Source organism: Mangifera indica, chromosome 7 (assembly GCF_011075055.1).
Source record: "Mangifera indica cultivar Alphonso chromosome 7, CATAS_Mindica_2.1, whole genome shotgun sequence".
NCBI classification, from domain to species: Eukaryota; Viridiplantae; Streptophyta; class Magnoliopsida; order Sapindales; family Anacardiaceae; genus Mangifera; species Mangifera indica.
Window position 1 is genome coordinate 20,435,774 of NC_058143.1, and position 25,546 is coordinate 20,461,319.

A 25,546-nucleotide genomic window follows, 5' to 3' on the forward strand; every position below is an offset into this window, starting at 1 on the left:
AGGTTAGGATCAGAATTCAGAAGAGCAGCTCATCTGCAAGGTTGGATCACTGGCGTTCCTCAACTTGATCAATTAAAAAGTATAAGCACATCAGAAAAATTGAAAGACAATGGACCATGATGGTCACCTTTTTGTTCGTATCAATGTTTTCATACCCCGATGGAAAGGCCAAACTGAGTCTCATAATTGAATTAGACCAAATTGACACCTAATTCACGCTGGAACTGGTCAACCGACCAGTCTAATACTTAAAACATTGGTTTATCACATATAACAAACTTGTTTAGCAAGATTGATACAAATCTATTCAAGATTGTTAAATCCATTTTTGTTTTTCATCTAATATTCTTGAAATATAGAAATGACAATACTAATATAATAGTAAAGCATAAGAAGTTAAAAGAGAACAACAATAAAATATTAAGAGGTCAAGGTTTAGAATAACAAATGGTATTAACAAAATCTAATGACTACTGTGTTAGAATATGATTAAGTGTACAGATTCTTCAAAATTATGGCAACTCAATCCTTCAAGTGCAAAATGAGTAAATATTAGACTCGAAAGTCCAAGGCATTTGGTTAGCTTAATTCATTGCTTGTATATCTTTACAGAGTGATCAACAAAAGTACATGATTAGAGCAATTGCCAGTAAATGCAATTATCAAAAGGGCTATCTACTCCTATGTTAGTTTGACGGATAACTCAAAATAGTCACTCAGATTCATCATCGAAAATATTCATATCAGCAGCATCATCTGTGGCAGAGACAACTTTAACAAGTTCCATATCAGCCATTGACAATAGCTCCATGGATCTATACCTTCCCTCTGCATTTCCATCTTCATAATCATCAATCATATCATCCTTATATTCATCATCGTATGCAGTTCCATTTTCCTCGTAAGGAGTTCCCTGCAAAAACAGGGAGGTTTGATATGCAAGGAAAGAGCAAGCACAATGTCTTCCTTCAATTCAACATTTTGGAAATTATTTCAAGAATTCCATGTTATGGTGACAGTAGAAAGAACAAAACAAAAATCCATATCAGAGGTTGCTCTTATGGATATCCACCACATTAGCTAGCAAAGATATTTTAGATTAATGTACTCAATTTAGCTGTCAGACCAAGATATGAAATATCAATTAACTCTATAAACACATTCAATCAGCCAACTTAGCTACCGTGTGACCAAAAGACCAGGAATAAGACAAAACTCCATCACTCAGGGTCACCAGATTAGTAGAAAAGAATGCATACATAAAAATACCTCATCTTGTGATGCTTGTTTCTCTCCTACGACAATCCAGTCATCCAGTAAATGTTCTTGAAGAACACTGTCTAAGGAGATTGAATCATCGGACCTCTTCTTTACATGGCGTTCTCTAAGACGCAAATTGTAGTGAACATAGGTAAGATCATTAATTGTTTTCTGGGCAGCACGACTATGTCTTTGTCGGTGGACCTGATCATATATGCTCCAGTTATGCTCACATTGAATGGATGTGCACGTTTGACTTAATATGCGTACAGCTATCCTTTGCAGCTCTAAGCAACTTATCCCGTGTTGTTGCCACCATGCAGCTAGTATATAAAATAGCACTGATCAATACTAAGTAATCATCAACACTGGTTCAGATCTAGATATCAATGCATCAATTAAATTATGTGCTAAATTTCAATAAGTATCATAGAAATCCAGACTGGCTAGTAGCCTCACCTGGATCAAGCTCCATTCTAGTACTAATTGCCAATTCAGTTCCAAAATCAGCTTTTGCAGAACCATAATCAGAGATCTGTGAAATAGCAGCAATCCTTTTTGCATTGTCAGGCTCCAGCCGAACAATGCATTCATTTAGTCCTCGCACCACCTCTGGATGCTGCATTTTGTTTATTGAAACAAAAAATACATTAGATAAGAAACCAATATGAATTCAAAATCAACCAATCATCATTGTTTCTCCTACCGCCACAAAATGGGGATGATATCTGTAAGATGGATTCAAGAAATAAGCAGCCACATATAAAGGGTGGTGGATTAACAAGTTCCACTGATCATCTATCACGCTCCAGAATGGTCCATATTTGCGAACATCATCACTGTGAAAGGATTTAATTGCAACCTTTGCCCTGTATATGTCATTATATATGTATGGCGTGGACTGGCTTTCACCAGTATTAACCTTTTGAAGAACTTGCATTATTGGCTCCACTGATTTCAAAACATATATCACCTTCTTCCAAAATGTAGCACTTAAAACAGTCTTTTCCACCTCTTTTCCCTCATCAGTTCTAGAAAACTGAGATGATATCCATATGTTTGATTGAAACATTCTTCTAAGATCAATCCTGCGGGCCAGTAAGTTATTCAAAGTAGTGAAGCTGGAGGCATATCGGGTAACTGAAGGCCTTAGAAGTTCTTGTTCTTGGGTAAATTCTTTCTTCATTAAATTTAGCAAAGAAACTTGATTGTAGATAAACTTTGTAATTTTTTGCGCCTTTTCCATACATTCAGAAACACATTTGAACTTAAGAAGATCTTCAAGCATCTTGTCAATACAGTAGGTTGCACAAGGCATCCAGAATAGATTCCTTCTCTTCTCTTCAAGCATCTTCCCAGCAGCCTTATAACTGGGGGTATTCTCAGTGATAACCTACAAGAAGAGAGGACAAAAAGCAACAAAAAAGAAACTATTTTAGTTACTAGCAGATTACAATTAGGATTACAAATTATAGAAAAACTAGAATGGAAGAATTGGTTGAATACCTGAACCACATTTTCCTCGCCCACCTCTTCAACCACTTTGTCCAACAACTTAAACAAATTTAGAGCATTTTCCACAACATCAGTGGCATCAACTGAAGAAACAAAGTATGAACCATGGGGGGAAGAAACTACAAAATTGAGCAATACTCTACCCTCAATGTCTGTCCAACTATCTGCAATGATTGAACAACCAGTAATTGCCCAAAAAGCTCTAAACTTAACTAGGTTTTTTCTAATAGTTGCAATTTCTTCCTGTAGCAAGTGACCAGATATCAGTTGACTTGTAGGGCCTACTAACCCCTGTCCATATTGACCAACCAACTCAAGCATACTATGAAAGTATTGTGAGTCTGCTGCTTGTAAAGGAACTCCTGCATGGTAAAAAAATTTTGAAATGGCAGATACAACTTCCTTGCGGGACCTTTTACCAGATCCTCTTTTTGAGTTTGTTCGTTTGTAGGATGGAAGAGTCTGACTGTGTGGTGAATTCAGAGAATCAGAATCCAATCTTAATTTTTTCAGTAATGGTTCGAAACTATCGTGAGGAGACATCTCCTTAAAAGCCATTCTCAAATCTTTTCTCAGTCTTCTATCAGAAACTGCCAATCTCTCCTTGCTCATTTGATTTAAAGCTTCCTCCTCTTGCTCATTCATTTTATCTCCATTATTTGGCTGTATATAAAAAGTTGATTGGTCCTTAAAATAAGGCCATTTTTGTCTCCTCCCAGTACGGTGCCATTTCATATTCTCTTTTATTTTAAGATACACATCCTCAGGAGCATTATTACAAGGTGCTACTTCTCCTGGAATTCTAGCAAGATGTTGTTTAAACCGATTAACACCTCCACTAACCACCTTCCCGCAATAATTGCATTTGACCTTTTTCTTCTTCTCATCTTGAGCAACACCATGCTCCCAACCTGGATCAACATACCCTAATGACCGAAGTGGAGTAAAATTTAATGCCAAGTCCCTATCTCCCATCAATTGTTTTCCTCTACTTCTACCATAACCAACGACACGCTCAGGTTCCTCTTCCTCATCAGAGAGAAAAGCTGAATAAGATGGTCCAACATCTTCAGCTTGCCTAGCTCTCTTACTAGAACTGCAGCCTTCTAAATCTTCCTTCATTCTATACAACACTTCCTATAAAGATTTATCAAAAAAGTACTTCACTAAGTATATCCCACAACGAACTGTTCCCACATCTTGACTCAGCTCCACCATTCTTCAAGCCAACATAAACCCATATCTATTAACATGAACAAGCAATTTCACATATCACAAAATGCAAGCTTCACTTCCCCATACTAATAAAAAAAAATGTCCATTAAATGATTCAACCCAAAACCAAAAATACAAAACCCTGTGCTTTTGGTGGATTCTACGCTGATCATAAGACCCCAGCAACGTTTAATCATAAATTTCAAAGAAAACAAGTTCCTTTTTCTTGAATTTTTTACAACAAAAATCTGTCAAAGCCATCAAAGTTTTGGTCTTTCAAGCATAATCAAAGCCCCAAAGCAATCTAATTTATGTTGAAGCTAAAACAAGATATGGGAATTGCTCGTCGTACCTGAAATGTTTGTAGAGTTAATAGGAATTTGAGTTTGGGAATGGTGAGTCGCAGCTGGGTAAAAGGTTCAACTCGACTCGGCGTTTGTAGGGTTTCTATTTTAGACCTATATTATTTATATTTTTCAATAAATAATTAAATAAGGGAAATAAATAAGTAAGCCTTATTATAATAAATGTTTTCGAATTTATTGTTTATTAATTCAATTAATTTAATAATAAAATCTTAAAAAGGATTTATCTTTCTGCAATTTGAGTTGACTCAGTGAGTCCCAAATCAATGACTTACAGGCTGGGCTCTTGTGCTGCTGGACTTAAACATTGGAATCGATAAACTTTGATTGATGGGCTTCCTATTTTTAAAATCGTTGCTGTTGAATTTTTTATTTTTTGAGAATTTTTATTCTCCTGTTTTAACCATTATTATTATTATTTTTATTGTTATTTAAATTCATTGTATATTAGTAGTTTATGAAATTAAAAAGTATTTATTTAACTAATCATTTTTAGAAACCTCAAACGAAGTGGGAGGGATGCTTATAATTATTTTAGTAAAAATAAAAAGGTAAATTTACTAGTTACCAACCAGCATGAAACATTCTGTTAGTAACAATTGTAACAATAGATTGCTCATCAGTGAGCAGGAAAAAATTGCGGACATTTGTTGCAGAAAATATAGCAAACCAGCTATAAAGGGCCTCTCAAACACCATTAGATTCCACGGCCAGCTACCTAAACTTGTACCTCCATAAATTATAACTCTAAACTTTTGTGGGATGTGTATGCTTTTCCTCATTTAATTTTCTGCGCCAACATCAAGCAAGTCAAATGGGAGGAGGACAGATTGTCGCGGTTGGCGCCTCGGTTTTACTTGTAGTTGGAGTATGCGTTGGTGTCATAGCAGGAGGTTTGAGTGGCAATGGTTCAGATGATATTGATGGTTATCATAATCTTTCTACAAGTTCAAAGGCTATTGCTGCTGTTTGTGGGCCAACTGATTTTAAGGAAGCTTGTTTTAACAGTGTGAATTCGGCTGCCAACAATAAGAGTGCTACGCCAAAGGACTTCATCCAGGCTGCTATTCAATCTACAATCCGTGTGGTGGAAGAGGCAAGGAAAAAGACAGGATCAGTGTTTGACAGAAATGATGAGAGTCAGAAAATGGCAGAGGAAGACTGTGAAGAATTGTTGGATTTTGCTGTTGATGAGTTAAAAGCTTCCCATTCAGCGGTTGGTCAAAGTGACTTGCAGTCTTTGGATCAAAGGAAGAATGAGATTCTGAATTGGTTAAGTGCTGTAATATCTTATCAACAGACATGCATTGATGGGGTGAATCAGCCAGAATTGAAGAATAAAATGTCTAATGAGATTCTTCATAATGCAACTCAGTTGACAAGTAATGCCTTGGCTATTGTTTCTTCCATTTCAGGGATCATAAACACATTCCATCCGCCTATGAACAACACTACACCTTCTCGGCGACTTTTAGGTTTATCAGAAAATGGTAGTGGAAAATTCCCTGAATGGCTTTCAGCTTCAGACAGGAAGTTATTAGAAATCAATGACAATGCTCAACCGACTCCTAATGCAGTCGTGGCTCAAGATGGTAGTGGACAATATAAAACCATTAGTGAAGCCCTTGATGCATATCCCAAAGACCTGAAAGGGAGATATGTTATATATGTGAAGGCTGGAATTTATGAAGAGTACATTACTGTAAACAAAGATCAAGTTAATGTGTTCATGCATGGTGATGGACCTCGGAAGACAATCATTACAGGAAATAAAAACAACCGTGAGGGTGTCTCAACATATAGGACTGCAACCTTCTGTAAGTTCATCCAAAATACGATGTACTTGCAATGTTTCATTTTAAACTTGCTAACTAATGCTGGTAACTGTTGATCTTACAGCTGCAGTTGGGACTGGATTCATTGCAAAGTTAATTGGGTTTCAAAACACAGCTGGATCAGAAGGGCACCAGGCAGTGGCACTCCGAGTTCAGTCAGACATGTCAGCCTTCTACCAATGCAGAATGGATGGGCACCAGGACACATTGTATACCCAAACTCATCGTCAATTCTATCACAACTGTGTCATCTCTGGAACTGTTGATTTCATCTTCGGTGACGCTGCTGCAGTCATCCAGAGCTCTTTAATCATTGTAAGGAAGCCAATGGATGGCCAGCAGAACACAATAACTGCTCAAGGACGATCAGACAAACGTGAAACCACTGGCTTGGTAATCCAACACTGCCGCATCGTCCCAGAGCAGAAACTGTTTCCATTAAGATTCAAGATCCCCACTTACTTGGGTAGACCCTGGAAGTTATTCTCAAGAACTGTTATCATGGAATCAGAAATAGGAGATTGCATTCAGCCAGCAGGGTGGCTGCCATGGGATGGGACCTTTGCACTGGACACGCTGTACTATGCAGAATTTGCAAACCAAGGCCCCGGGGCTGTGACAAATAAAAGAGTCAATTGGCTGGGATACCATGTCATAACAAACAGAAATGAAGCAGTTCAATTTACAGCAGGTTCATTTATCCAAGGAGGTCTGTGGTTGAAAGACACAGGATCACCTTTCTTACTAGGTCTCACACTTTTAGCAACTCAAAACCAAATTAAATTTAAGTCGTAGAGTTTGGAAGGTGATAAGATAGTATCATAAGCCTCTTCATACTTCATGTATCCTTTCAGTGGAAATTTTGTCAGACTTCATCGTTTTTTCCATTTGTGGATGTAAAAAGTTGAATACAATGTATTCAAAGATGTTTTACAATAGTGTAAATTATATATCAAATTTTTTTGTGATCTGTTTTTGTTAATTGAATTGTCAACCTTAGATTTCCTTGCAAGTTATGCATTCGGGATACTGCTCTTACTAGTACTACACAACACAAGGGCCTGATGTCATTCCAACTAGAGCAACAAATTAGGCTATAATTTTTTATTTTGAGCAACGATCCACAAGTTGATCCAGGATTTAGTTATAAAAAGAAATTTTCAAAAGCTTTAAAAAAATGGTGTGTCCCACAATGTAGGCAACAAGGGCAACAACCACCTGCACCACTATGATGAGTAAGACCTGAAAACTATTATCACCAGCCATGAATCCTTAAAGTGCTGTGATAGAAAAGTCCTGCCATAATAGGCAAAAGAATGAGATTCCAAACAACCCTCTCAAGATAATATATGTCCATCCAACATAAAGCCACTAGATGATTTGTCTTTAGTGGAATGGCCTCCTTATAACGAACTCAAACTAAACACTTAAATCCAACCACCAACACAATATAATGGGTGAGTTTGAAAACATTCAAAAGATATAGAAAAATATTTTTTTTGGAAGAATTCTTCAGAATAAAGAATTATTAGCAGTGACATTAATAGTTTAGTTTTCAGTAACTTGTACCATATACAAAGCTTACTACCACTGGAAAGGATGAAAGAGTTTACTGAAACCAAGTTCAAGGCTTATTGACACTATAGAAGGAAAATGGTCATAGCAAGTGGTTGATGCCAAAGCTCAACATGAAGAATGTATCATTTACTGCAAGCTAGTAGATGTGCATAAAGGTTAACATTTTAACTCTGGCACAATGGAGAATAAGTCCTTTTCCCAAAAAACAAACCACATTTACAAATACATTCTCAACAAAGTCACATTGAGTAAAGGACTTAAAACAGCCATAATTGATATGTCTATATAAATGGAACCGCTGCTCTTTTTGAGTAGAGTCTAGATGATTAAAATCGAAGCAAAGTGTCACAGAAATTCAGATGATAAAGAAGAAGAACAAAGTATGGAGAAAGTATGTTGCGAAAATACGTACAACTATATTGAGCAAGACACAGTACAGCTTAACAAATCCAAAACCTCGATTACACAACAATCTACTCTAAGGCCAAATCATCTCTACAAGACTTACAAGGCAAATCACCCCATCAAACAACAAAAATTAGCCTTAGCAAGTCACCATACCCAATCAAAACAAGCAAAATGAATACTTTGCAATACGCAAATCTATTTTCCAATTCCATGATTGCTTTCTTGATGTTGATAGTGCCCTGCAACTGCACCAGATGGAACGGGATGCAACCCATTACTGCTCTTCTCTCCTCCATTTTTATCATTATTATATTTCACCAAAACCCCACCACTCCCTTTCTTCAATTCTCTCTCCCTCTCTTCAGCTGCCAAGTATACAAGCCTTTCCAGTGCCTCTCTAGCTCGTTTCTTCGCCAAAGCAGCCTCCTTAACTCTCCTCTCCGCCTCAACTCTCGCCATAGCAGCCGCTTTACTCATCGATAAAGCTGCAATCTTGGCGGCCGCAACTAAAGCCCTGGCCGAACCCACATCGAGAAACTTCTTATTATCACCATTTCCATTACTATTAGTACTATTATCAGTAGCAGTATTACTATTCATCTGGGTGTCTCCGTTGACTTTGAAGAAGATGAAATTAGGGTTTGAACAAGGTGGACAAACGAAAGCTGAGGTAGGACAGGACGGTAAGGAGGAGGAGGAGCAAGAGAGGTGGCAAATGGAGGGGCATTTGACGCACATGAGACGCACGTTAGGAGGGGGAGGTGAAGTTTCGTAAACTTGGAGACAGATTGGGCAAAAGAGTCCTTGGTGACATTTCAAGATGCAGTTGGTGCATAAACGGCGGTAACTGCCACGGTGGCGAACGTTATGGAGGAGCAAGCCGTGATTGGAAACGCAACCACCGCATTCAGATAGATGGTCTCGTTTCATTTTCAGTTTTAAACTTGTTTGAGGATAGGTTTTTATTCCATTTTTGAGTTTGTGACTGAATGAGTGGGTGGTGGTGCCAACGGTAACCCTAGGAAAATTAGGGTTTGGAATAAGAAAGCGGGTGAAATTTGGGGAAAAGATGAGATTTTGAAACAAGGGTTTTGGTTTTGGAGTAGTGGCCCTAGTGGTTGAATGAGTGGGTGGTGGTGCCAACGGTAACCCTAGGAAAATTAGGGTTTGGAATAAGAAAGCGGGTGAAATTTGGGGAAAAGATGAGATTTTGAAACAAGGGTTTTGGTTTTGGAGTAGTGGCCCTAGTGGGTTAGTGCATTAATGGTATGTTACAGTTTCATACGACTCAGAGACACAGTGGAGTTTAGATTTTGGTAGAGGTGAGGTGGGGACCTACCCACCTGCACAAGCTTCTTAATTTTTGATTTTTTCTCCGAAAATGGAGTTATTTATAATCAATAATATTCCCAACTTAATCATACATATAGGCCATGTTTTAGACTAATGATCACATTAGTCAATTAGATCAATTTAATTGGAATTTGACGGATAGTTCAATTTGGAAGAATAATCTAAATAAGATCGTTTTGAATTATAATTTATATTAATTTATATTTGAATAATCAATCTATTATGGTTTAAGGTTATGTTTGTTAATATTAGTCTACTAATGTATAAGAAGTATTACCCTTTAACACCAATTATGAAACTTCTTTATAAAATTATAACCAACAGTATACTTTGTCTGCTTTTGACAGTATCATGATCCAAGCTTTTAAAAGGTAGAGCAACATTACCCTCCAGGATATTTTGAATAGTTTCTAAGATAAACATTCGTGGAAAATTCAAGCAAAAGTTGTGACGATATTTGAACCGTTTTAATATATATGGTCATAGGCTTAGAGATATAGACAGGTCAACTCATGAAAGGTTTGGCATAATGCAATTGTTTGTGCGGGAACTGGAATACACCCAACGTTAGGATTCAACCTTGCGCACACTCTTTGGTAGGTTTAGTATTATTAGTTTTATTCTGCTCTATACTCTACTAGTCCCTTCTTCAGAATTGCACATGACTTTAATCCTACTTCTACTCCTACTCTGTAATACCCTTAGGTATGTTCTAAGGGCAATTATGTCTTTTGATCATGTTTTGAGATATATTTTTATATATATATTTATATATATATATATATATATATATATATATATATATATGGAGAGAAAAGTCAAAAAAATGCAACTTTTACACTTTTTCCATCATTTTCTCGTCCCTTCCAGAAAAGGCAGCCTTCTTCATGCTTTTTTTTTGCTTTTTGAAGAAAAAGAAAGGATTTGAAGGAGTTTTGGAAGACAAGTAAGGAAAGAAAAGAAAATGAAGTACTTTGGAAGCCTTGGTAACCAAAAGATCTCTTCCTTTTCCCTTTACCTATGCTTATATATGTATTGGATGCATGTTACATGAATATGTTAGTATGTTTTGGTGTTGATTTAAGGTGATAAAAGAAGTAAGACAAGGAAAAAGAAGTCAACTTGCAAAAAATTGGCTTAAAATAATGTAAGAGGTATCATCTTTGATATATTGTATGTTTTAGGCTTTTGGTTCCTTGGATCTATGTTCTAAATGATGATTTTGAAGTTGAGAAATGTTGTTTTGCCATTTGGGGTGTCTATGTGTGTGATTTTGTTGATGACAGAGAGTTGTACAATATTTATAGTTTTGCCATTGAGTTCGTCTCATGTTTTGGTTGTCTTATTTTATGAATCATGAGTGCTATTATAGCTTTTTGGAAAGCTCTTTGAATCCTCTTTTCAATGATATATAACTTATATGAATTAGAAATTATTTGGACTGATAAATATTGTATGAACCACAAGGACTGTTTTATCAAATAAACAGAGGAGACAATTTTTGCCACTGATTTTATCTCACGTTTTGACTGTCTTATCTGATGAATCATGAGTGCTATTATAGCTTGTTGGAAAGTTCTTTGAATTCTCTTTTCAATGATATATAGTTTGTATGAATTAGAAATTATTTGGATTGTTAAATATTGTATAAACCAAAAGACTGTTTTACCAAATAAACAGTAAAGACAGTTTTTGCCACTGATTCATCCCACGTTTTGACTATCTTATCTAATGAGTTATGAGTGATATTATATCTTGTTGGAAAGATTTTTGAATTATCTTTTCAGTGATATATAACTTGTATGAATTGGGGATCATTTGAACTGTTAAATATTGTATGAACCACAAAGACTGTTTTACCAAATAAATAGAGGAGGTAGTTTTTGCCACTGATTTCATCTCATGTTTTTACTGTCTTATCTAATGAATTATGAGTGCTATTATAGCTTATTGGAAAGTTCTTTGAATCATGTTTTCAACGATATATAGCTTGTATGAATTAGAAATCGTTTGGACTGCGAAATTGTATGAAAAAGGAGGTTACCCTGTTAAATGAACAGGGTTGTGAACAATATTTCACAGTTTTGGAAAGGAAAAGAAAGAAAAGAGAGGAAAGGAAAGGAAAAGAAAGAAATGAGAGAAAAAGAAAAGAAGAAGAAAAGAAAGAAAAACAAGAAAAGGAATTTGGGGCTCAAGATTCGGGGATTGTCCCAAGAATATGGTCTGGTGAGTTATGAATAGATTTAGATAGAAGCAAAATTAGTAAGATATAAGACCCGCATGTATGCTATGAACTATAAGAGGGCACTTTACACTACACCGCCCGCAGTAGGGCACGTCCGTAGTAGGACATGTCTGTAGTAAGACATAAACCCACAGTAGGGTCTGCTCGCAGTAGAGCATGCTCGTAGTAAAATTCAATTCAGATTCAGAAATGGTGTAGTGAGAGAAAGGAAAAGAGTTCGAGCTTAGAAAAATGCCAAATCCCTATAGTCAGCTTCCAGAAAGTATCAACTAGACACCGGATGGGACAAAGTATGACCAAATTAGTAAAACATGAACTAGATTATCCTCTCGATTTCTTATGGGGGTTATGAGTGAGATTGAGTCCCGAGAGTAAGTTAGAACAGAAAAGAAAATAGTTTACTTAATTCTTTCCCCTTACTAAGTATTCTTATCACTCAATTCCTTTTCTTTCATGATTGTAGGTACAAGTAATCGAGGTAGCTGCGAGACAGGGTCACGTCAGCATAGGTAGATCCGGTTAGAGTAGGTTATCTCTAGTTTATATTACATGCATACAGTGACATGTTCTTATCGACTTTTAACCTTTTCGAGATGATGGTACAACTGTATATGATTACTGCACGTATTCAGATGCTTTCAAATGAGTTTTCACATGAGTATATACATCTTTTGTTCGCTTCTAGATTTTCAATTTTTTAAAATAATTTCTAAACACTTTTAGTGATGCGTTCATGTTAAAGTATTTTAAAAGATAAAAAAAAAAATAGACACTCCGGATATTAATTCATAACATTTATCCTTTGGTGAATAGTACTTCTAAAAAGGAATGTTACATACTCTAACACTCCTCACTCGTGGAACAACTCCTTAATCTTAACATGAAACCAACAACCTTATACATTCTTCTTATATTGTTGCTCATATCACAATGATGTCATATTTGTTTTGTTGGGAATGATAATCCATCTATTCTAAACTTCCAATTTCAGATGTAGCTGCTGCAAAAATGGAACATGATGTTTGTTCTGCATATGATATCTTAAACGGTAACTATTAACTTAGAAAAGCAATTCTACAATTAAATGCAACCAATTTCTAGGTTTCCCACGTTCTTCTTTCAACAACATAATTCGAAGGCATAAATTATCAATCACTATAAAAATTCCAAAGACATGTTAACTCCATTGTAAAGACTACATGTTTTTCCAGCTACAATCCTGTGGCAAAAATATAGGAACCAAACTCACAGCCTCTGCCAGTTCTTTGAACACCACCAATCTCTCAGAATTTCACCAAAAAAGTTACAGCTAGGTAGTTAAACCTGATGAAGCAAGAAATCACATTCTTAAAGAATTTTGAACTTGGTCGACTATCAATCTGCCATCATAAATGGATCTTCTTTCCCAAGATCAGCAATCAAAGGTTCTAATGTCGTTGTGTCCTCATCTTCTGGGGTCAAATAAGTAGGGAATGGAAGTAGTGAAATATCAGGTTTCCTGTAAACAGCATCTTTGATAAACACAAAGTTCCCTTCAGCACCCGGGACCTGCAGATAAAAAACTTGCATGATATAAAAACTTCATAAAAACAACATTGTAATATACAGGACACTTTCGGTTTTGCTTCCTTCCATTCAGAATCTTATCTTCAAGAAATCTCATCAAAGCATCAAATTTATATACCTGCCCTTTCACCCACATCAAATCCCTAGCTGGATCAATTTTGTAAACCCATACATTTTTTACTGTTCTCTGCTTTCCACCCATGCGTCCAGGCATCTTTTTACCTTTAAAAACCTATATATGCAGCATATCATTGTCAAATCAAAAGCCAAGGGAAATCACAATGACAGAAAAGAGCTTTGATAGTGATTAAGCGGGGAGAAACATTAGTCGTGGGATATGACTAAATGTAATTTCAAAATATAAACAAAATATTGCAACCAAAGATAGGTAAATGTAAAACGAACCAGCCATCACACAAGCATTTCCACTCTATCTCTCTCATGATAGAAGAGATAAGGGAACAGATTGAATCATTATCGAATACAATTTTGCATACCCCACAACCCAATAGGCGATTTCAAGTACGGGAATAGTCCAAAAGGAAACAATACTAGTCAAACTTATCTAGTTACACCAGAAGAGATAAGGAAACCCATGCAATAAACAATCCTTATAACAAAATTTCTTCATGAAAAGAGAAGATTAAACCAACAAAATTCTGCTCATAATGAAGTAGTAAAATTTCCGTTATCTTGATGATTGTAATAGATGATACAAGATTCAACAGTGTAAAGGAGTCATACAAACCTTGCCAGGAGCATCTCTCTGACCTGTTGAACCAATACTACGATGCGATAGTGATGCACCATGAGATGCTGGCATACCTTTAAATCCCCATCTTTTCATTCCACCCTGAGCAGAGAGAAACACCATAAGACATGTGAGTCAGAAGTCCCAAGGATTTAAAACAATACAAACCCAAACCTTGTCCATTTTCCCTCTCGTTAGCATCCTCAGCTCATCACATGAAAGAATAATGACGCGAATAATGGAAATTATACAAACGTGTCTATGCAGTTCTCACATTGGAAGACTTTACAAACAACAAGATCCCGAAATCATATCTTCTTTATCATACTCAGATTCTCAATTCCCAGTAAGCTAGGATTAAACAAACGCAGAGAAAAAAAAAACAATTTTATTTTTTTGATCTTACAACTGAGGTATTGTTCATGAAGCACAGGAATCAAACAGTGTGAAGATCCTTCCAAAAATACTAACAGCAAATTTTCAAGTATATCCCCAGCAAAATAACTCAAACAAAAACCTCTTCTTTTAAACAAGAAAGAAGAGGACTCAAATAAAAGACATTCCAATCATGAATATATGTCATGAAGGGCTATTAGGATGTTCATGCCTAAACATACAAACAACTGATTGGAAACAAACTTTTTATTTATTTTACTTTATTTTGCGAATTTGTAAAAACTGAGTTTGCAAGTCACTAATATCATTTCTGTTATTACTGAATTGTTATAATTTGAACCTCAAACCTAGGTCTAAATCGTCTCACAACTTTTCCACTTGATATTAAATGAATCACACTTCACATTGCTAATTTAATCTGTTACTTGATTTTTTGTTCAATTGTATGGATAGAGAGTTTCTGTTATTTTATCATCAACTACTATTATTCCTATATATCATTCTATTTAGTTCTTAACCAGAACACATGACCATTGCATTCATCATATAGTATAGAGTTGTGAAAGTAAATGAAAAAAATGTCTAATTATCATATTGAACCATACTGATTAAGGGCAAAGCAAAAAAGACGATTATTCCTCAATCATGTGATCCAACCATCTTGCAAGCCCATTGCATCAAATTTATCCTAATTCTAGTGACTAAGGCGAGTTTATGATGTAGCATTAATCATTCTTAGATATGAAAAAGAAATTATAAAAATAGTAAGGCATCATCTATACTCATATGTGCATTAGAATTTGAAAAAAGGCAATAGGAAACAATTTGAACATTAGTTAAAATTATAGAAACAAAACAATTACTTCACCTGAAAACCTTTCCCTTTTGTTATTCCTGTGATATCAACATATTGGCCAGGAACAAAGTGGCGGACACCAATAGACGTACCAACTGGAAGAAGCGCATCCTCGGTCACAGGAAACTCTCTCAATTTCCTCTTGAGTTCAACACCTTGAGCCCTAAAATGACCCACTTCAGGTTTTCTCAAATGTTTCTCCTTCTTCTGCCCGCATCCAATCTAACTAACACCATAACATATCACCACTACACACTTAAACACATATCCATGAAAAGTCCAATATTGTATCTTCTTTCAATAAAAACAAACACAATACAGAAACTTATTCCTATTTAGATTAAGCAAAAACAAAACACTCAATCTCCCAAACATAAAAATCTATTCTTTCCAACATTTTCTCAAACCTCCGAAAAAAGAACAAAGGGCACGGCTATTTTCACTCAATAAATTGCTAAGTACACACTCCATAAAATTGTAAAAATTAAATTTTGATCATAAATGGACAATAAACTGAAAACCAAAAAAGTTCATTAAATTAAAACTTTAATAATATGTGACTAAGAAAGCACAACAACATGCCCACAAAAATAAAAGGTTAAAAAAAGGAACTTGACCCTTACCTGTAAGGCAGAGAAGCCTTCTTTTTCAACAGTTTTAACTTGAGAGACAATATTATCATCGACCCAAAGCACAGTAATAGGAATCCTCGCACCCCATTTATCCCAAATAGCCGACATTCCGCACTTGACTGCAATAACACCGGTTCGTTTTGAGTTGGGATTCATCACTCCCGGTTTTGCTTCAATAATTCTCGACTCTTGTACTTGGATCTCCGACCCATCAATCAAAGAATCTGTGCTGAAACTTTTAAATAAGATGAATGGGGCTGAAGGTGTCCTGGGATTGGTGGTGAGCAGCTGGTGGAAGCGGTTAATGAGGGCTCTTGATAAAGGCCACATATTGGGCAGTTAAGAAAGCTGAAAAAGCTAGGGGAGCCTGAGGTTTTGGAGTGCGAGGGTTTTGAGTTTGGGACTTGGGGGCTCGGAAGAGGAAATCATTACCTAGTGCGCAGTGCTTCTGTCTTTATATACTTCATCAGCTATACATACACATATACATGTATATCCATTTGGCATATATATAATTTTCATATATTTCATTATTTTTATGTATTAAAATTTCACTTATCTATTTTTATTTTTATCGAAAGAAAAGGACCATTCTATCAAGGCCAAATGACTGTATCCCACCCAAGGTATGTTGTATACCTCAGTTTCCCCCTTTAACTTTGATAATCCTAAATACCCACCTATGAGCAGTTAAAATTAACGATAATAAAAGTAAAATTGTCATTTTCTCTATAATATTAAAAATAAACTAAAATATAAATTTTTTTGCCCCCCTAAACTTTAAAAATTAAAATTTCCTCCAATCTAAGTTTTAAAAAATGGCAGTTTCACCCTAGGATTTCATTTTGAAATCTTCGACGTCATCTTCAGCTTTATTACTGACGGTCTCTCCCTCCTGAAACATCCTCTCTCTCCAACGGTCTCTCTTCTTCCATTTGGACATCCGATAAACGTCGGAGAAGTGGTGGAAGACGAAGAGCTTCGTTGAGGAAGACAAAGACAAAGTTGTCGTCAAGGAAGACGAAAACAAAGTTGTTGTCAAGGAAGATGAAAACGAAGTTATCGTCTTCGTCTGGGAAGACGGTCATCTTCGTCTAGGAAGACAGTCGTCTTCCCAAAGGTCTTCGTTTGAGAAGATGGTCATCTTCGAAGAGGTCTTCGTCTGGGAAGACAGTTATCTTCCTAGAGATTTTCTTCTTGGAAGATGATCGTTTTTTCAGACAAAGACAAGGTCTCTCTCTCTTATTTGGACGTCTGATCGATATTAGAGAAACTATGGTTATTTGTCTTCCCAGACAAAAGAAGAGGATGTTTCAAGAGAGAAAGGCTGCCGGTAATGGACCAGAGATGGCGTCAGAGATTTTAAAACAAAATCCTAAGGTGAAACTGTCATTTTTTAAAACTTAGGTTAGAGGAAACTTTTAGTTTTTAAAGTTTAGGGGGGTAAAAAGAGATAAAATTTAAAAAAGTTAGAGTTTCATTAATTTTAACTGTTTATCGGTAAGAATTTGGGATTATCAAAATTAAAAAGAAAAAACTTAAGAATGCAACATTCCTTGGGTAGGCATAGTCCTTTGGCCTTCTATCAAATGTGTCAAAGTCTACAAGTAAACCGCACCCCACTACACTTGTGGCTGTGGCCTAAAATCAAGGAACGTCTGGCTCAGCCGAGTTCAACTTAAGGGTAAAGTACGGAGCTCCATTTTTGTGGGCAATGGAGGTCCTCCGCTCACACTTTATCCCAACTATCAAATTTTCAAAACTCAATTTCCCCAAATTTCACCGTCAGATTCCTCAGATTCCACTAACTTCACTCAAGCTTCATGGCATTCGAGCTGAAGCATCGTCATTGTCATCCTCACCCTCTCTGTCGCCCTCGACCAACGGGGAGAAGATGGTGGTGGAGCTAGTAGGAGCTTTCAATGAACTAACGGAAAGGATGAACGTGCTTTCAACAAGTTCTTCCCGTTTACTCTTCAAGTGTCTTAAGCTCTCAATTCCAATACTTGAAAGCTTGCCCCTTTCCCCAGATTCGCGCTCTCCGCTCACCAAAGCCTTGTCTGTTGCTCTTCTCCTCGCCGATCTTCAGGTACCTTTTTCATGGCTTTTTGAGATTTTTAATAACAAAAGTTGAAAACTTTGTGGGTAATTTCATCAAAAGTTGAAAACTTTGTTGGTAATTTCATCAAGTTTTTAGAACGTTGCTTGTAATTTTTATCGTAATATGAAAACTGTTGTACAAGAGTAGAAAATTTTGTTGGGTTTTTTTATTTTATTGAAAGTTTATAATTTTGTTTGTGATTTTAAGAATTTGATGTTATTGTTGCAGATGGATGCTGAAGTGATTTCAGCTGGGATGTTGAGGCAAGCAGTTGAGGCTGGTGTGGTATCTATACAACAAGTGAGGGATAGGATTGGTGTTGGTACTGCTTATTTGTTGCATGAAAGTTTGCGTGTTAAGAACAATATTAATTTGAAGTTGCAAGTTTTGGATGATGATACGGCTGCTGCTTTGAGAAAGTATTGCTTGACCTACTATGATATAAGGGCTTTGATCCTAGAAATGGCAATTAAGCTTGATATGATGAGACATTTGGACTACTTGCCTAGGTATCAACAACTAATGATTTCTCTTGAGGTTTTGAAAATACATGCCCCATTGGCTCATGCTGTGGCTACCAATTACTTATCTTTTGAATTGGAGGATCTTTCTTTCCAATATCTGTTTCCTTATTCTTATCTTTATGTAGATACATGGTTGAGAAGTCATGAGACAGGAAGTAAGCCTTTAATTGATTTATACAGGGAAAGGTTGCTTCAGTCTTTGAAAAATGATCTTGCCCTAGATGAGATAGTAGATGATGTCTCAGTACTGGGTCGTTATAAAAGTCGTTATAGTACAATGAAGAAACTATTAAAAGATGGCAGGAAACCAGAGGAAGTCAATGATGTTTTGGGTTTGCGAGTCATATTGAAGCCGAAGTCAGATGTAGGAAATGTGTCTGAAGTAGGCGAGAGAGCATGCTACAGAACACGTGAAATTATCCGATCTTTGTGGAAAGAAATGCCTCACAGAACGAAGGACTACATTGCTTGGCCAAAAGCAAATGGTTATAGGAGTTTACATATGGCAGTTGATGTGAGTGACAATAGTAAGACTAGACCTCTAATGGAAATACAGATTAGAACCACTGAGATGGACATGTTGGCAGTGAATGGAACAGCATCCCATGCATTGTACAAAGGTGGTCTTACCGATCCAGCAGAGGTCAGTCAGCGATCTGTTATCTGATTGTGGTTTGGTCTCTACTTTGGCCATGATTATATACTTCAAGTAAAAATTCTCATTAAGTCTCAACATATCCATAGCCTAAATACATGTTCTCTCTTCAGTTACTGTTACTTTGACTTTCATTACAACTGAAATGTGGGATGATTGATTGTATAAAAGCTAGTTTTGGTACTTGGAGGGGGGTTGGGTCTGACTGATTAGATGGGCATAATTGTACAACATATATAGGTCTTTGACAAGCTTTAAATTGGTGGTCAGGCAAAGCGGCTCAAGGCCATAATGCTGGCTGCAGCTGAACTTGCAGCACTACGTCTTAAAGATCTTCCATCTGCAAATCATATTGGTATTGAGATTGACCAGAGAGATCGAGTTTTTCGCCTTCTCGACAAGAATGGTGATGGTAGAATCAGCATCGAGGAACTCATGGAAGTGATGGAAGAGCTTGGTGCTCCAGGAGAAGATGCACAAGAAATGATGCAGCTTCTTGATTCAAATAGTGATGGTTCTCTGAGCCCTGATGAATTTGATTTGTTTCAAAAACAGGTAACAACCAACGGTTTTAGTGCTGTAAGTGCGCATCAATTCTGAAATTTTAGACATATCCTGGATTTCTATTTCTCATCTCAAAATTAGTATTTGTCATTCTGATCAATTTATTTGTTTGTGAATGCTCATTTAAATTTGCTCAGCCTGGATCAGAAATTCAGTTGAAACTTTCATATGGTGATTATTGATTTAATATTCACTCCGTTTTTCTCCATGTTTATGCAGGTTGAATTTATGCGAAATTTAGAGGACAAGGATGATCAATACAAGACCATTTTGAATGAGAAGCTTCAAATGGGAGATAACAGTGGCTTGATTCAGGTATACAGCAAAGAACTTGGCAATAGGCTTACTAGTTAGATTAGAATCATGGAGATAATTTATTTCTGTATGCACAGTGAAATTACCATGTGCTATACATTGCCTTGGGATCAGTTTTAATGTATCCTCCCATTACAAAAGTGCCGAGACATGAATCAAGAGAAGAAATGGATACACAATGGCTGATATATGTGGTGGCTTGTGTGCCCTAAAACTTCACCTTTTTGATCATTCGGATTTTTAACTTAATGAACCAAAAAGTTGAATAAAATGGTATGCTCTGTGCTGAGAGCTGCTATAAGAAGATCAAAATTTGAGAAGGCTAACTGTTAATTCTCCATCATGGATTGTGATTAGGTTGAATAAGGCTAATTTGGAAAATTAAAAATTAATCGGATTAGTATTAGAATGAATAAAAAGGTATTATCTTGGGAAGTAAATTAAAGGTAGGGTTTAAAAGGGATTGGGGATCATAGTTGGGCAATTGAATTGTTATAGAGTCTGTATCTGGGTGTTGTATCATCACCTAAACTCTCTTAGCAGAGCACTGGATAAGTTGAAATCTCAATATAATTCTCAATTCAGTCATATATGAAATTTATTATTTTCCAGGGTTTTATCACTAACTAGCATAAACATATATGATGCTTGTGATTTGTTTACTTCATGAGACTGTACCTATATGCGCTTTGAATATTTTAAAGCATCTACTTTTTTACTTTGAGACACTTCAAAACAGGTTAAAAACTTTCACCCAATTTCCAACCCAATTTTTATCATTCACCGTCAGGCTTAGATCCCCTGATGTATATATAGGACCATTGCTCAGTATGTTGTCACCAAATCTTGGCTTGCAGACTTAGATCCCTTGATGTTGCTTTAAGTTTGAACAAGTATCCACAGTGCTAAGTTATGTGGTCAGCAACTCTTGGCTTGGAGGGTGTCCTAAATCACTTGATAGCCTTTCGCATAACTGTAGAAATCAAAGTTTGATCAAAATGTCAGACATGAGAAGAGAATGAGGGAGAACAAAAGGGGGAGAAATTAAAGGAAAAGAGGGGCTACCTGTCTGTAAGCGGATGTGTCTCCAAATGATTTTCTTAACTCAACTACAAACAAGGATGGACTGATCTCAAATACCTACGAAAATGTGACAAGAATTAGTTTATCAAGAAACAAGCACAATTTCATCACCATAGAAAACAAATTTTTTTCAGAAGTACCTCTGCTGCAACTGAAAGACTACCCAAGTTTTTCTGTGCCTTGTGCTCCTGTGTAGCCTTCAACTGAATACGTAACATTCCAATGTTAAACAGTAACTATTATTTGTAAGTTACAAGTTGAACATTTAAGAAAAGCAATACTAACCTTTCCATTTTTCTTCTGTACTCTAAATCCCATCTCTGTTACAGTATTCTCAATCCTCTCAAGCAAATCTTTGGCAGATCGACTGGATGTAAATCTGATTTTTCGCTCAGAAACATCCTAAATTATCAAACAGAAAGCAGAAATTTTATGGTTATAGATTTGGAAGAACTTGCGTCCGTTTGCTATACTTTCATTCTCACCTCTTTCTCAAAGAAACCAGAGAGGTCTAAGCATGAGGACATTCCAATTAATTGGAAAGCATTGATGGGGGTGGGTGAGCCTGGACTCTTGTCTGCATCCGATGACTATAACAAAACAGTAGTCAGCTTAGTCATGGAAATACCAACAATGGTCGACAAAGGAGAATTTCCAGAGTTGTTACCATTTCTTGCATTGAGAAGGCTTCATTGTCAATAAATATATCTTCATCTTCATCATCATACGGATCTGCTGTAGTATAATCCTGTTTGAACCATTCGTCCGCTTTGATATCTGCCATTGTCATTCGCTTAATAGGGTTTGGTTCAAGAATCCCTCTTAACATGCTTTCAGCTCCAGGTGATAACCATTTTGGTATCTTGGTATCTCCCTTGAAAATCTGGAAATTCTCAACAGGCAGCATATAATGAGATTCAACCCATGTAAAAGTCTTCCATTACATGTTATAAGGAACTTTTTGTTACCTTCTGATATAGAACAGCAAGGTTTCGATCATCAAAAGGGAGGTATCCGCTGAGAATTACATACAAGATAACGCCGCATGACCATATATCCGAAGTAGCACCATCATATCCTCTATTGGCAAGAACCTCTGGTGCAACATAGTTTGGACTTCCACAGGTTGTATGCAGTAACCCATCATCCTGACATTACACATGAATTTGGACAATGTGATCAGCAACATAAAAGATACAAAAATTCTAAGAAACTTCCACTTTCTCAAGTAGAATACCCTGAAATGCTGTGGAAGAGCACTGAGGCCAAAATCAGATATCTTTATATTCCCCTTCGAGTCAACAAGAACATTCTCTAACTGCAACATCAAATCACCAGCACCCATATTAGAATGATAAGCTTACACTCATGTTACATTTGATACTGAAATGACCATATACCTTGAGATCCCTGTGGAAAACGCCTTTGTTGTGACAGTAACTGACGCCGTCAATTAGCTGCTGGAAGATCTTCCTTCCTTCAGCTTCAGGAAGTTTTCCCTTAGATGCCTGCAATATATGATTTATTAGCATAAACTGAAGAAGGTGAAGGCTCACTGTATTATGTCTCGAATGGGTTCTTACAATTCTATCAAACAACTCTCCACCAGTAACGTATTCTAAGACCATATATATCTTGCTCTTGCTTGCCAACACCTGCATATTCATTATTCTTTGGTCAATTCATTTACTTGTATTTTATTCAAATGCAATTTTGAATACACCTGATTGTATAATTCTAAACTTGAAATCATACAAATGTCACCAGGAAATTCATCTCAAACCAACCAGCCACATCATCATAAATAATTCATCCCCATACCACGGTCATGATAAAGATAGGCAACAAACAAGATGCTATCCTAGGAAGTAAAAATAATAGAGCATAAAGATGTGGGTCATAATTGATACTAAAACAACTTAATTTGCCTCGAAAAAGTCACTACCACGGTGGGTTTCATGGGTAGAGTCGAGGAAGAGGGTCCCTTTACGTGTCAACTTCTACTGTTGTATTGTGGACCTTTCATATTATTTACCAGCCGCACCAGTGTCGGCTCAGCATGCAAAGGTGTAAGTAAAATTTTCTGGGATATCCGTGAAAAATCCATGTCTCCCTGGTCCAAGACATGTGAACCACGAAGGTTTATTAACGTGAAACAGTCTTTAATTCAGCAGACTTTCATGAACACGTCATTTACAGGTGGACTCAACCTAAAGGGGGTAGGAGTACAAGTAAACCAGCACAGGCACAGCAAAACAAGGCAACGATATTGAAAAATATTGCTGCATAGAATCAGATTCGGCTATGATAAATCATAAATGACAGCAGGTTTTAAATGCAAAAAGATATGGATAAAGTTGTATGTAAACTCCATGATTTTAGCAGTTATAAATGACATCAAACTCATCATCATCATCGAAGTAGTTTAGTTTTTGTATCAAACCTCATGTAATCTGACAACGTTTGGATGTTTGAGGAGCTTCAAGGTGGCAATCTCTCTCTTTATCTGAGAAATTTCATCACAAGAAGATTAAAAAATAGAAAAAGTTGAAGAAAAGAATATAAAGAGTCTCAAAGATGAAGAAAGAATAAAAACCCAGATCAAAAAGCAAACACAGAAACCAAAATTTGACACCCCATTGCAGCGGTAATTGAACACATTCTAGAACCATAAAAACGTAAAATTTATTGTATAGTTGTTTCAGATTGAGGCAGAAATACCTGATCAGTGATTTTAAGGTCGATAATCTTGTTCTTCTTAAGAATCTTGACAGCAAAAGGTTGACCAGAATCTAACTTCTTAGCGAATTTAACTTTTCCGAAATTTCCTTCTCCTAAAGTCCTTCCCAATTGCATTCCCAGTTTGGTGGTGTTGGAGTCCTCTTCTTGTCCTCCTATTATCAGCTTCTTAAGCACCATTCGAAGAGATATGGCAATGGGTTATGTTATGGAGTGTTTAATTTGTAAAAGAATATATATGGATAATGGAATGGAAGGGTTTTGAAAAGTGTGTTTGTGTTTGGATGTGTCGAGTCGAGGAAACATAGATCATCTGTTTCTCTTTCTCCTTCCCCGCATATGTCCTGTGTCTCTATCTATCTATCTCACCTGCTTTACCTGCAATTATATCTCCTTAAGTAAAGCAATGGTGAGTTAACTTGTACAAACAAATGTTTATATACGTATGTATTGAAAACTCAAAACTAGCAAACACATAAATTTTATTGCTTCAAGTCTTATTAAGAAAGTATAAGATTTTGTGTATATGTAAAGTAATTGTATAACAAAATTACCAAATTACTTAAAAGGAAAATTCATAAATCTTATCTTTTAATTTTCTACTCATAAATGGGTAGTCAAATTCTCTCTAAATATACCAATTTATATATACAATACAAACACTAACACTGATATTATTTTGTCATGTGCTATTATTATTTTGTCACAAATTATTATAATTTTAACCTAAGATCAACTTTGTTTATTAATATTATACATTTGATGGAAAATTAGTTTAAAATTAATAGATAATGGCTTGATTTGCAGGCAAGGCAGTATCATCCACTAATTGCCCATCTATTCTGACTGGTGGGGTGGGGTGGGGTGGGTTTCAGTTTCCATTACACGATTGACTGAGGTGTTGATTCAACGTTTCAAAAGAATTAGGCTGAATCTTATCATCCAATAATATATTATTAAAATATATAGTAGCTGTCCTACTACTATGTTTCTTCTCACGGAATCTAACTCAAGAATAAGTTGGTTTCTTGTATTTATACGACAAATTAAAGCTGCATTTGCCCTCCGTTCATGCAAACATTATTCAACCTTGTTGCCTTTTCTCTCTATTATATAATAATAATAATAATAATAATAATAATTCACATATGCAAATAAATATATATATATATATATATATATATATATATATGCCAAAGTAACAAACAATTAACGTCATTTCCCTTAACTTGTACACAACAAAAAATAGACAGAAATTACACAATTTATCTATCTAGGCCACATGCATCCACTTGTGTTGCGTTTGTGGGTTAACATTAGATGCTTCAAAATCACGGCATCGCATCATCCCATAACACAGTGTAAAGTAATATTATTGCCCATTTGCAAAATTTAATTTAATTTAATTTAGTGGCTCTTTGAATTTAACTCTTCCTTTCGCTTTCATTCTTTCATTCACTACTAACTTGCTTACGTTAGAGATACACCAAACCCTTTAAAATCTTTCTTCTTTTTGGCCATTACTATCCATGTATACAATACAATTTCATTGATGTGGTTGACACAAATTCTGCTGTAAAAGTAGGTCAA

The 25,546-nt window shown here is 36.0% G+C and overlaps 6 protein-coding genes across 7 annotated transcripts; 2 read left to right on the forward strand and 4 right to left on the reverse strand.

Moving 5' to 3' along the window:
• Positions 1-396: 396 nt before the first annotated feature.
• Positions 397-4,469, reverse strand: LOC123220744. The gene is made up of 6 exons (XM_044643314.1): positions 4,343-4,469; positions 2,767-4,018; positions 1,967-2,653; positions 1,720-1,879; positions 1,270-1,583; positions 397-913 (listed from the first exon to the last, which is right to left on the reverse strand). The coding sequence occupies exons 2-6, from the start codon at positions 3,895-3,897 to the stop codon at positions 713-715; spliced, it is 2,493 nt and encodes an 830-aa protein (XP_044499249.1). The 5' UTR covers positions 3,898-4,018; positions 4,343-4,469; the 3' UTR covers positions 397-712.
• A 684-nt stretch (positions 4,470-5,153) lies between these two features.
• LOC123221896 (pectinesterase-like) lies at positions 5,154-7,109 on the forward strand. Its single transcript, XM_044644866.1, has 2 exons — positions 5,154-6,172; positions 6,255-7,109. The coding sequence occupies exons 1-2, from the start codon at positions 5,170-5,172 to the stop codon at positions 6,983-6,985; spliced, it is 1,734 nt and encodes a 577-aa protein (XP_044500801.1). The 5' UTR covers positions 5,154-5,169; the 3' UTR covers positions 6,986-7,109.
• Positions 7,110-8,164: 1,055 nt separating this feature from the next.
• Positions 8,165-9,522, reverse strand: LOC123220462. Its single transcript, XM_044642686.1, has one exon. It carries the CDS (start codon positions 9,104-9,106, stop codon positions 8,372-8,374), a length of 735 nt encoding a protein of 244 aa, XP_044498621.1. The 5' UTR covers positions 9,107-9,522; the 3' UTR covers positions 8,165-8,371.
• Positions 9,523-12,829: 3,307 nt separating this feature from the next.
• LOC123221753 (50S ribosomal protein L3-2, mitochondrial) lies at positions 12,830-16,425 on the reverse strand. Its single transcript, XM_044644657.1, has 5 exons — positions 15,967-16,425; positions 15,356-15,565; positions 14,089-14,193; positions 13,459-13,572; positions 12,830-13,322 (listed from the first exon to the last, which is right to left on the reverse strand). Exons 1-5 carry the CDS (start codon positions 16,303-16,305, stop codon positions 13,149-13,151), a joined length of 942 nt encoding a protein of 313 aa, XP_044500592.1. The 5' UTR covers positions 16,306-16,425; the 3' UTR covers positions 12,830-13,148.
• Positions 16,426-17,593: 1,168 nt separating this feature from the next.
• On the forward strand, positions 17,594-20,322 carry LOC123221120 (probable GTP diphosphokinase CRSH, chloroplastic). 2 transcript variants are annotated; one of them, XM_044643832.1, is made up of 5 exons: positions 17,594-18,064; positions 18,305-18,585; positions 18,781-19,243; positions 19,526-19,810; positions 20,039-20,322. In XM_044643832.1, the coding sequence occupies exons 1-5, from the start codon at positions 17,690-17,692 to the stop codon at positions 20,171-20,173; spliced, it is 1,539 nt and encodes a 512-aa protein (XP_044499767.1). In that variant the 5' UTR covers positions 17,594-17,689; the 3' UTR covers positions 20,174-20,322. The 2 variants fall into 2 exon arrangements, with proteins under 2 accessions (XP_044499767.1, XP_044499766.1); XM_044643831.1 differs by having other exon boundaries at positions 18,305-19,243.
• Positions 20,323-20,686: 364 nt separating this feature from the next.
• On the reverse strand, positions 20,687-24,333 carry LOC123221121 (CBL-interacting serine/threonine-protein kinase 1-like). The gene is made up of 12 exons (XM_044643833.1): positions 23,939-24,333; positions 23,661-23,723; positions 22,801-22,872; positions 22,618-22,725; positions 22,455-22,535; positions 22,186-22,365; positions 21,885-22,100; positions 21,703-21,807; positions 21,503-21,619; positions 21,358-21,420; positions 21,200-21,274; positions 20,687-21,107 (listed from the first exon to the last, which is right to left on the reverse strand). The coding sequence occupies exons 1-12, from the start codon at positions 24,134-24,136 to the stop codon at positions 21,045-21,047; spliced, it is 1,341 nt and encodes a 446-aa protein (XP_044499768.1). The 5' UTR covers positions 24,137-24,333; the 3' UTR covers positions 20,687-21,044.
• Between the last annotated feature and the right edge of the window lie 1,213 nt (positions 24,334-25,546).

Excerpts from the sequence above, each read along its gene's own strand:
- LOC123220744 (XM_044643314.1), bottom strand. The coding sequence starts at position 3,897 with ATGAAGGAAGATTTAGAAGGCTGCAGTTCTAGTAAGAGAGCTAGGCAA. Across the intron at positions 1,880-1,966 it reads ATCATCCCCATTTTGTGGCG|CATCCAGAGGTGGTGCGAGG; the intron begins GTAGGAGAAACA and ends AACAAAATGCAG. Across the intron at positions 1,584-1,719 it reads TAGAATGGAGCTTGATCCAG|CTGCATGGTGGCAACAACAC; the intron begins GTGAGGCTACTA and ends TTTATATACTAG.
- LOC123221120 (XM_044643831.1), top strand. The coding sequence starts at position 17,690 with ATGGAGGTCCTCCGCTCACACTTTATCCCAACTATCAAATTTTCAAAA. Across the intron at positions 18,065-18,304 it reads TTCTCCTCGCCGATCTTCAG|ATGGATGCTGAAGTGATTTC; the intron begins GTACCTTTTTCA and ends TTATTGTTGCAG. Across the intron at positions 19,244-19,525 it reads GTCTTACCGATCCAGCAGAG|GCAAAGCGGCTCAAGGCCAT; the intron begins GTCAGTCAGCGA and ends ATTGGTGGTCAG.
- LOC123221753 (XM_044644657.1), bottom strand. The coding sequence starts at position 16,305 with ATGTGGCCTTTATCAAGAGCCCTCATTAACCGCTTCCACCAGCTGCTC. Across the intron at positions 15,566-15,966 it reads AAGGCTTCTCTGCCTTACAG|ATTGGATGCGGGCAGAAGAA; the intron begins GTAAGGGTCAAG and ends GGTGTTAGTTAG. Across the intron at positions 13,573-14,088 it reads AGAGAGATGCTCCTGGCAAG|GTTTTTAAAGGTAAAAAGAT; the intron begins GTTTGTATGACT and ends CTGCATATATAG.
- LOC123221121 (XM_044643833.1), bottom strand. The coding sequence starts at position 24,136 with ATGGTGCTTAAGAAGCTGATAATAGGAGGACAAGAAGAGGACTCCAAC. Across the intron at positions 21,421-21,502 it reads TACAGAAGAAAAATGGAAAG|TTGAAGGCTACACAGGAGCA; the intron begins GTTAGTATTGCT and ends TTACGTATTCAG. Across the intron at positions 21,108-21,199 it reads ACACATCCGCTTACAGACAG|TTATGCGAAAGGCTATCAAG; the intron begins GTAGCCCCTCTT and ends TGATTTCTACAG.
- LOC123220462 (XM_044642686.1), bottom strand. The coding sequence starts at position 9,106 with ATGAAACGAGACCATCTATCTGAATGCGGTGGTTGCGTTTCCAATCAC.
- LOC123221896 (XM_044644866.1), top strand. The coding sequence starts at position 5,170 with ATGGGAGGAGGACAGATTGTCGCGGTTGGCGCCTCGGTTTTACTTGTA. Across the intron at positions 6,173-6,254 it reads ATATAGGACTGCAACCTTCT|CTGCAGTTGGGACTGGATTC; the intron begins GTAAGTTCATCC and ends TTGATCTTACAG.